General features: G+C 62.3%; 2 protein-coding genes across 3 annotated transcripts in view; both read left to right on the top strand.

Annotated features, from left to right (window-relative positions):
- Window positions 1–9,539, top strand: part of CACNA2D2 (calcium voltage-gated channel auxiliary subunit alpha2delta 2) — a 201,260-nt gene extending 191,721 nt beyond the window's left edge. For both annotated transcript variants that reach the window (XM_026857143.1, XM_026857141.1), the window contains 16 exons: window positions 635–695; window positions 3,102–3,199; window positions 3,413–3,503; window positions 3,635–3,697; window positions 3,805–3,908; window positions 3,984–4,082; window positions 4,175–4,269; window positions 4,560–4,607; window positions 5,017–5,088; window positions 5,254–5,406; window positions 5,513–5,565; window positions 5,671–5,726; window positions 5,831–5,954; window positions 6,435–6,544; window positions 6,762–6,850; window positions 7,448–9,539. In XM_026857143.1, the coding sequence (XP_026712944.1) occupies window positions 635–695; window positions 3,102–3,199; window positions 3,413–3,503; window positions 3,635–3,697; window positions 3,805–3,908; window positions 3,984–4,082; window positions 4,175–4,269; window positions 4,560–4,607; window positions 5,017–5,088; window positions 5,254–5,406; window positions 5,513–5,565; window positions 5,671–5,726; window positions 5,831–5,954; window positions 6,435–6,544; window positions 6,762–6,850; window positions 7,448–7,576 (1,445 nt within the window). In that variant the 3' untranslated portion in view covers window positions 7,577–9,539. The remainder of the gene's footprint in view (window positions 1–634; window positions 696–3,101; window positions 3,200–3,412; window positions 3,504–3,634; window positions 3,698–3,804; window positions 3,909–3,983; window positions 4,083–4,174; window positions 4,270–4,559; window positions 4,608–5,016; window positions 5,089–5,253; window positions 5,407–5,512; window positions 5,566–5,670; window positions 5,727–5,830; window positions 5,955–6,434; window positions 6,545–6,761; window positions 6,851–7,447) is intronic.
- Window positions 8,374–9,679, top strand: part of TMEM115 (transmembrane protein 115) — a 3,540-nt gene continuing 2,234 nt past the window's right edge. The window contains exon 1 of the mRNA XM_026857604.1: window positions 8,374–8,457. Coding sequence (XP_026713405.1) covers window positions 8,374–8,457 — 84 coding nt within the window. The remainder of the gene's footprint in view (window positions 8,458–9,679) is intronic.

The following is a 9,679-nucleotide window of genomic DNA, read 5'->3' as shown; positions in this document are numbered from 1 at the left end:
CTATTGGGGTCCCACCGCCTCGGGGAGGGAGGGGGGCCACCGGCGCCTGGCAGCAGAGCCCGGCAGCGCATTGCACGGCACTTTGCTGGGCGGGGAGCCTCTGGTTGGACTGTCCTCGGCAAGGTTCCCCGTTTGGCCATGTTGATGCCTGAAAACTCCTTTTTTTTTTCTCCCAACAACCAAGTGTTTTGGTGATCCTCCTCCGGCCAGGAGCACAGCATGTGGTTCCCTGCCCTCACCCACCACCCCAACCCCCCCGAGAGAGAGACGCCCCCACGCCCTCCCAAACATGCATATATATACATGTGCGCGCATATATATATGTGTGTGTGTCTCTGTGTGTCCCTGCGTACACGCCACCAGCCGCGCGTACGCAACCGCCCGCCTTCAGCCCGCGACCGAGCAAATTCGAGCCGAGATGGGCAAACCTCTCCCGATTTGGCTATAACGTTCCTTCCCGTGCGGTGCCAGCGACAGCAGAACGGCCTTTTCCTTCCTCTCTTGTTACCAAGAGCAGCAAATGCCTTTTTTTTTTTTGGTTCCCTCCCCTCTCTCTCTGTCCGTCTCTCTCCCTCCTGGCCCCCGGTGTCCCCGTCCCCCCTCCCCGCCAGATAACCTTCCCTTTCTGTTGCAGATTTTGAATACCTGCTGCCCAACAGCTTTGAGTCGGAGGGACATGTGTTCATTGCTCCCAGGTAGCTTTGCGTGTGCGCTTGCCGAGGTGTGCATCCACCCCGGCCCCACTGCCAACCCGCCCATCGCCCCCCATCCTCGCCTCATCGTGCCTTGTCCCCCCTCCCCGTCCCCTGTCGCTGTGTGTGTCGTGTGCCCGCTCGGCCGGGGGGCTGCCGCCGGGACCCCAGCTCCTCTCCGCCACCTGGTTGCATCCAGCACGGTATATATGCACTCGGCACGGCCCGACCTCTGCGCGTGCATATATAGGTATAGTTTCTGAAAATCGCCCCCACCGAGCGAGGGGCTGGCGGTGGCATCATACAGTCGTGCTGGCTGTGCGGGGAGGAGGGAGAAAGAAGGGTGGGTTTCTGCTCAAATTCAGGATGCCCAGGGGGTTTGGGGAGGCTGCCAGCCACAGGCTGCAAACAGGGACATGAGCACAGCGCAGTGGCCCCCAGACAGACAGACATGTCCCCTCCCGTGGTCCGTGCCACCCAGTCTTGTCACCTACTGGGGACAAAGGGCCGTCCCCCAGCGGGGTGTTGAGGAGCCCAGTGGCTCTGCTGGCACCCTGTCCTTCCCGCTGCTGCAGTGCAACCTCTGAACAGCCCTAATTAACATTACCCACTAATCACCTATGTACCTGTACATCATCGTACCAGCTAAAGGCCCCAGTCAGGGGTGTTTTATCATTGTAGTTCTTGGGGACTGCAGCATCCAAGCTACAGCACTGCCACCCATGCCACCTGTGAGTACCCCCTACACTCCCTGCCTGCAGCAGCCATTACTCACGTGAGTGCAGGGCAAACCAGCCCACAGTGTGCAGTTACTGTGCAGCCCCGGCTTTTCAGGGGAAACTTGGTCCCTGGACAACGCACACAACAGCAAGGTTGAGGTCTGGGAAACATGGCAGCCAAAGAAGAGTAGTAATGAAACAGAAAAATTCTGTTGTTAAAAAATGGGGTCATAAATGCGCTCAGGGAATAGATAGAGGTGATGTCCAAGCTTGAGGCCCAAGATGTGGGTCTGCTCTCCAACTGCTTCCTCAGGCTGTGGTGATGGGGTCAGTGTCCAGCGTGGGACTCTGTGGCCTGTGCAGCTGGAGAGAAAAGTGGGTTTTGAAAATCAGGGCGAGCCCTTCAGTGTCCCCCAGAGCAGCTCTGTGAGCACCCTTCCTGCGCTGGGTGCCAGCCAGGCATGAGCAGGTGACAGGGAGGACGTGTGTGCCAGGGAGAGTGCCTGGCACCCAGGGCGACTGTATGATCTGCCGTCGACGCTGCCATGCCCATGGGCCACTGGAAATTTTCAGAAACCGTATATCCCCTGCCCCCGTGGGTGTGTGAGTACCTATGTCTGTGCGTGTCGGTGTAGATATTTAGGTAGCTGCTCCCCCCGAGCAGGAGGTGGGGAGCCGGAATGGGCTGTCCGGGGTGCCCCAGCTTTTTTGGTTGCCCCATAGACATGCTTCCTGCCACCCTCTGCTCTAGCGTTTATCCTCTTAATGAGGTTTTTGGAGAGTCAGGAGCTTGGCAGAGGGGACATGAGCTGGAGGAGCCCTGAGCCCCCTGGCTCTGCCTGCAGCCACACCACTGAGGCTGGGGGGCTCTCAGCATCCCAGGGTGGCACTCCCCTGTGCCATCCATAGAGCCTCGTGGTGACCAACAGGGCCACAGCTGTCCCCAGCATCGGCAGGGCTAGGGCTCTGAACTCGGGGTGTCCCCAGCCTGGAGCGGGGATGCAGCACCCCCTACAGTGCCTGTCACAGGAGGGGCCCAGGGCCAGCAATGCCCACGGGCAGGTGTCTGCCCCCACTGCCCGGGCCTCACCCAACACCCAACTGTCGACACAAAGGGTACAGATATGGCTGCCGAGCACCTGCGTGGTGCCGCCGGCGCAGCCACGGGGGCTCCTGAGACAAACACCCACTCGCACCCGCAGCGGAGCCCCCGCTCCCCCGGGTGCCACCGGGGCAGGGCAGGGTGGGCACGGTGGCACCTGCCTGACCCCGCAGGTAAGTACGGTGGCAGAGGCACCCAGCCCCCACCATTAGTCCCACCAGTACAGGGAGAGATAGGCTCAGGGTTGTACCGCTCTGGGCAAACTGGGATCCATCAAAGCGGGCCCTGGCAGAGGTGATGGCACCTCAGTGCCGGTGCAGTGCTGGACACGGTGGCCGGCGTGACGGCCGAGCTGGCAGCACTGCAGACAGCAGAGGGCTGGGTGCCGGGCGGTCTGCAGAGATGCCCACAGCCAGCTGCCCCAGCGGGGTGACACTCACGGGAGTGGTGGCATGTCACCACCATCATGTCCCCCGGCAAGCCCGGGTGCTGGCAGCATGGCCAGCGCCTGCCCCGCCATCCCTGGGGGAGAACTGACCTTGCCTTTTCCATCCTCGCGAACGGCAAACCTTGTCCCCCAAACCCCAGAGAGTATTGCAAAGACCTCGACTTGTCGGATAACAACACCGAGTTCCTGGAAAACTTTATTGCCCTCATGGAAAAGGTGACCCCAGACTCCAAGCAGTGTGAGTAGCTGGGGATGGCTGGGGGGGACCTGGCAGGGGGGTTAGGGTGGGAACAGGGGTGCAGGGGGAGATGGGGCAGGGGGTGAACCATGCTGGGGTTAGGGTCCCAGGAACTGCTGCAGAGTGGGTGCTGGGGCAGAGCAGGGAGGCATGGGGGGCCAGCCCTCACCTCCTCCTCCTCCACCACCTCCTCCTCGCCATCTTCCTCCCAAGGTGACAACTTCCTCCTGCACAACCTGATCCTGGACACGGGCATCACGCAGCAGCTGGTGGAGCGGGTCTGGAAGGATCAGGACCTCAACACGTAGGTGGAAGCAAGGTGGCCCAGGACAGGCAGGACTGGATGGGGACGGAGAGGGCTTGAGGCAGGCTATGGGGATGGGGGCAGAACAAAACCCCCCTGATGCCCAGCATGCCCGGCCCTTCTCCTTTCAGGTACAGCCTCTTGGCTGTCTTCGCAGCCACCGATGGGGGCATCACCCGTGTCTTCCCCAACAAGTGAGTGTCTGGGGGGTGGGGGGGTGTGCCCCACCCTGCATGGTGACATGTCATCTCCAGTGGGACTGGAGCTGAGTGACAGTCATGGCCATGCTGCTGCCCTCCAGGGCTGCAGATGACTGGGAGGAGGAGCCAGAGCCCTTCAATGCCAGCTTCTACCGGAGGAGCCTGGACAACAAGGGCTACATCTTCAAGCCGCCCTACCGGGATGGTGGGTGCCAGTTTGGAGCAGCGGGGGGTGGTACAGGCCACACATGTCCCCTGATGCCACCCCTGCCCTCCACAGCTGGCTACCGGGGGCTGGACCTGGAGAACAACACCATCGGGATCCTGGTGAGCACTGCTGTGGAGCTCAGCATCGGGGGCAAAACGCTGAAGCCAGCAGGTAGGCAGGGGGCTGGGTGCCTCACCACCAGGCTGGGGGGTCCCCGTCATCCCCCCCGCACCAGGGCTCACCTCATCTCCCTGCTGTCCCAGTGGTGGGGGTGAAGCTGGACCTGGAGGCCTGGGCTGAGAAGTTCAAAGTGCTGGCAAGCAACCGGACAGACCGTGACCAGCTGGGCACCCGACGGGTACGTCCCCAGGGCTCCCATGGCGCTGTCACAGTGTGGGGATGGGGACAGGGATGGAGACAGGGTGGGAGCTCTGCTGGTTGGGGATGTGGCTGGGAAGCACTGCCGGAACATGGTGCTTGTGGCCCCACTGGGCTTGTACCTCCTGCACAGCCCTGCGAACAGAGGTTCAGTCTACCTGTCCCCACCCCCTGGGGACACCACCTCGTGTGTCCCCTCCTGGCAGGAGGACAGTCTGGGGGGAGGACGGTCCTGCTAACCTGTTCCTCTGCCCTGGTTTTGGTTGACAGTGTGACCCCTCAACCAGCTGTGAGATGGACTGTGAAGCCAACAACAAGGTGGGTGGTGGGCAGCAGTGGGGACAGCGGGGGACAGCAGGCAGGGGGAGGAGGGTGTGACTGGGGGGACTCCCCGTCCCCTGCCCACCCTGCCTGTGCTGTCTGGGGGAGTGCACTCACCCTGTCCGCCTGCAGCTCCTGGAGCTCAGCCAGCCCCTGACCCTCACAGGGATGAAGCCCTTGGGGTTGACCCCTGGACCGTGGACCCCCACCCAGAGGGAGCTGTTAAACCTCCCAGGATGGGTGGTGGTTCTCACTCCCTGCACCTAACACCAAGATGCTCCTGAGCAGCCCCCAGGCTTGGGAACACCATGCTGGCCCCCCTGCCCGACTGCCTGTCACCCTGCTACATGTCCTGCCTTGCCCTGGGAATGTCCAGGGTGTGGGTGACACTGCCCTCTTTCCCCAGGACCTCATCTGTGTCCTCATCGATGACGGGGGCTTCCTGGTGCTCTCCAACCAGGAGGACCACTGGTACCAGGTGAGCAGTGGCCGCGTGGCAGCTCTCCTGGGCATGGGGTGCCAGCAGGGAGCGGAGACCTTTGAGCTTGTGTCATGGGTGGTGCAACAGCCCTGCTCAAGTCCTCCCCAGGGAAGACCCACAGCAAGGTGGTGTTTGGGTGCAGACTCGTTGTCCCCATCCCAGGTGGGCAAGTTCTTCAGCGAGGTGGACGCCAACCTGATGTCCGCCCTCTACAACAACTCCTTCTACGCCCGCAAGGAGTCCTACGACTTCCAGTCCGTCTGTGCCCCCGAGGCCCAGAGCAACACGGGTGCTGCGCCTCGGGGCGTCTTCGTGGTGAGCGCCCATGGTGGCAGTGGCTGCCAGGCAGTCTGGGAGCTCGGGGACCCGCAGGAGTGTCCCCAGTGCCACTGGCTCACCCACCCCCCCCTCTTGTCTGCAGCCCACCGTGGCCGATCTCCTGAACCTCGCCTGGTGGACCTCAGCCGCAGCCTGGTGAGTCCTGCCAGATCCCCTCCCCAGGGACCATTTCTGTCAGGGGGTGACACTGGCATGTTCCTGGGGCTGGGGCAGCAACGTATCTGATTTCTCCTTCCCCAGGTCCCTCTTCCAGCAGTTCCTGTACGGCCTCACCTACAGCAGCTGGTTCCAGACGGGTGAGTCCCCGGGGAGCCCTGGGCTGGGGGTGGGCAAGGGACATAGTGGGGGCATGTGGCGGGGGGGTCCATGGCCCCTGGCCCACGGCGCTGTGCCGGCGCAGAGGAGGTGGCGGGGGACAGCATGGAGGCCAGGGAGACGAGCTGCATCATGAAGCAGACACAGTACTACTTCAGCACTGTCAACGCTACCTACAACGCCATCATCGACTGCGGCAACTGCTCCAGGTAGGTCCGTCCGCGCTGTCCCACTGCCCTGGGGACATCCACCTAGGCTGCCTTTGTCAGGATCCCCCTGCAGCCACCTGCGTGGAGGCGATGGGAGATGCCGTGCAGTGCTTGCGGGGGTGGGGGGCTGTGGTACTCAGAAAGGGGGGACAGAGAGAAACGGTAGTGTCCCCGTGGGCTGTGGGGTGATGATGATGTCCCCAGGGCTCCTCCAAGTGGGACCAAGCTCTGAAAGCTCAGCGGTGTCAGTTCCCTGGGCAGCCCCTCAGCATGGGGATGGGGAGAGGGACAGGGATGGGGATAGGGGTGGAGATGGGGATGGAGAGGGTGAGGTTGGGGACAAGGATGGGGAGGAGAACAGGGGTGAGATTGGAGGATGGGGACACCCTGCTGGCTCAGCCTCCCCTGGCCCCCAGTGCCAGCTCTGCACAGTATCGGGGCACAGGGTAACTGGGGTCCCCACTGCCGTCACACCCCCAGGCTCTTCCACGCACAGAGGCTGGCCAACACCAACCTGCTCTTTGTGGTGGCTGACAAGCCACTCTGCAGCCAGTGCGAGTCCGTCAAGCTGCTGCAGGCAGAGGTAAGAGGTATCCTTTGGTGGCCTGGCTGCACTCCACCGGGACATGGTGGCAGGGGGTGAGGGGACAGGTGGGTATTGCGGGGCTGGGTGGGGGAGCTGGGAGCTGCAGGGTCAGGCTGGGGTGGAAGGAGCCAGCCTGTGGCCAGAGGGGCTGGGGGGGTGGCCATGGGGCACCCCATGTGCCCCCACCACCCTGTCCCCGGTGGTTTCCTTGACCTATGAAGCCCCCCCGAGGGACCCCAACCAGTGTGAGCTGGTGGACAGGCCCCGCTACCGAAAAGGCCCCCACATCTGCTTTGACTACAATGCAACAGTACGTGAGGTGCAGGGGGGCACAGGGGGGAGTGGAGCCCCAGGGTGGGGTCCCCAGGGGAGGGATTGGGGCAGTGGATGCCCCCTTGGTAGGGGGAGCAGAGCCAGGGGGTGACAACAGGGGAGGAGAGCTGTGGGGAGCCCCCCCTGGGAGGAATTGGGGCAATGGGTTACCCCTGAAAGGGAGGGGGGAGTGGAGCCATGGAGGGACCCTGGGGAAGCAGTGCCATGGAATATCCCTCGCGGGGGGGGCAGAGCCATGGGGGGATCCCGGGGGAACAGTGCCATGGGGGGACCCAGGGGGTCAGGAGCCTTGGGGTGCCCCCTGGGGGATATGAGCCATGGGAGGGTCCCTAGTAGAGTCATGCTATGGGGTGCCCTTTGGGGGAGGAGGGGAGCGGAGCCATGGGGGGTCTTACAAAGAGAAGCACGGTGGGGTGTCCCCCAGGGAGGCAGTGCCACAGGGGTGCTGGGATAGGAGGTGCAGCAGGGCTGCAGGGGAGCGGTGGGTCCCCCTACCAGGGCAATGGGTGCCCCTGCAGCACTGTGGCACTGCTGGGAGTGCCCCATGGCCCCTCTCCCTTTGCCCCCCCCCCAGGAAGATACCTCAGACTGCGGCAGAGGGGCTTCCTTTGCCCCCTCCCTGGGGGTCCTGCTCTCCCTGCAGCTGCTGCTCCTCTACTCCAGCGTCAGCCGGCACCCGATGCCCCCGGCCACCTGCCTTTAGCCCCCCCAGCCGCCCCTGCCAGCTCTCTTTTCTTTCAAGCTCCATCTCCATCACCCTCCCTGGCCCGGTGGAATGGGAGCTGTGTCCCCTCCGCCGCCTCGGGGACCCCCGTGATGCCGCCCCGCACTCCCCGTCGGCCTCAGCCAAAGAAGAGTCAGGGTGCAGGCAGGGGCTGCCCGGCAGAGCGGGGACCGGGTCGGTGCCCCCACGTCGTGCCCTCCCGGCCACTCGGACTTGGAAAGTGGCGTCGGCACCCTCCGCCCACGACCTCCCCATACACCTCACCTATTTTTTTAGCCTGAAGATTTTAAAGCAGATCTTTCTACATCGAGTTTCTGACATTTTCACCTGGAGACCGTCAGTGTTTATTGACAGCAATGAGGACACATGGAAAAAAAAAAAAAAAAAAAAGGAGGGGGGAAAAGAAAAAAGAAAAAGGGACTTGACTTGACTGTGTGGGTCAGTATTATTTGTTCCAGCAGGTACCGGCCCCCCAGGTGTGTGGGGCAGATGGTGGCTCCAGCATCTCTGTGGGCTCGGGGCCGGGTGCAGGCAGGGGCAGAGGCGGGGGGCAGCCAGCCATTGCCTGCACTGGGGCAGGATGGAGCCCTGGTCCCTGCTCTGGGCTCAGCTGCTCTTGTGCGTTCTTGGGCACAGATATTGGAGTGAAAACAAGGGGGGAAAAAATGTATTTTGTTTCTTTTCCGTTCTGCAGATCACTGTGAAATCCTGCTTGCCCCAGCACTGCCTGGCCCCCCCCAGCCGCCCTGCCAAAGAAACCACACCAGCCCAGGGACATGGCGCTTGTCCCTGAGGGGGACATGCCATGTGCCCCGCAGTGGGATGTGCCACACGTCCCCAAGCGGGAGGTGGAGCAGGAGGTGCCACATGTCCTCAGAAGGGACGTGCCAGGCCCCCATGCCCATCCCTTGGGGCCCCGGCGTGGGGGCTGCTGGCTGGCCATGGCAAGGGGAGCTGCTCCCTGGGTGCTGCTGAGGTCCTGGTTGGGGGCACCCAGCACTGGGGGCGGGAGGTCTGAGATGCTGGGGTTCACACCGGGGCACTCGGGTGAGGGTGTTGTCCCCCAGCCAAAACACTGGGTGCCAAGGAGGCGGATGGAGAAGCTGCTCAGCCCTGCTGCACCCCGCTGCTCCCCGCCGCTCCCTGCCACCCCAGCCAGGAGAGGAGCCGCAGGGCTGGGGGGCCCAGCACAGGGTGCAGGGTGTCTAGCCATGACACCCAGGGGTGCTGTGGTGCAGGGGGTGCCGTACCCATCACCCATGCCCCCCACTGCTCCCGGCAGTGCCGGGTGCCCCTGCCTGGGCGGGCAGTCCTGGGGATCCTCACCCCCCTGGGGCACCTGGCTCAGAGCCACCCCATCAACCGGGGCCAGGGGAGCCCCCTCGACACGGCCATCCCGGGGGGGCTGGGGAGGGCGCCAGGCGCTAATTAGTGCTGGGGTTAATTAATGGTCATTCTGCTTGTAGCTTTTTCAGTGTGTGTTTGGTTACTGTCTCTGGGAACCGTGTTTGAACAGATGGCTCTGTGTTACCGGGAGTGTGTGTACTTCTGTAGTCTAGTTAGGTGCTCTGCCAGAAAACCACCACTATACATACCTATAAATATATACATATATAGTCTATTTTAAGTTAAAAACCAATGAGATGAAGGGGCGGCGTGGCCCCAGGCCCTCCCGTCCCACCGGGGTCACGTCCTGCCCTGTCCCCATCTGAAAGCTTCTCTCTGCTCATTCAAAGGCGTTGGATTTTTAATTGATTTTCTTTAATTTATTTTTGATTTCTTTGGGTTTTATTTTTTTTTTTTGTACAGAAGAGTTGGAAAACTTCAAAAACCAACAAAAAGACAATTTGTAAGATATTGTGCGTGTGACTCCTTGTAAAATATTTTCAAATGGTTTATTACAGAGACTCAGTTATTAAATAATGTTCATATTTTCACTTCACAGGCGGTGGCTGCGTCATTGCCCGGGTATGTGGGCAGGGCGGGGGGGGCAGGCAGGACGTCGGGGTGCTCCCGCCAGCCAGGCCGCTGCCTTCACCCCTGCCCGCACCTCTGCCGTGAGGGATGGGCACGGGCAGGGGT

The sequence above is a fragment of the Athene cunicularia genome, assembly GCF_003259725.1.
Source record: "Athene cunicularia isolate RWA chromosome 12 unlocalized genomic scaffold, athCun1 chr12_part1, whole genome shotgun sequence".
NCBI lineage: Eukaryota > Metazoa > Chordata > Aves > Strigiformes > Strigidae > Athene > Athene cunicularia.
This window is presented reverse-complemented; position numbering and strand designations above follow the sequence as displayed.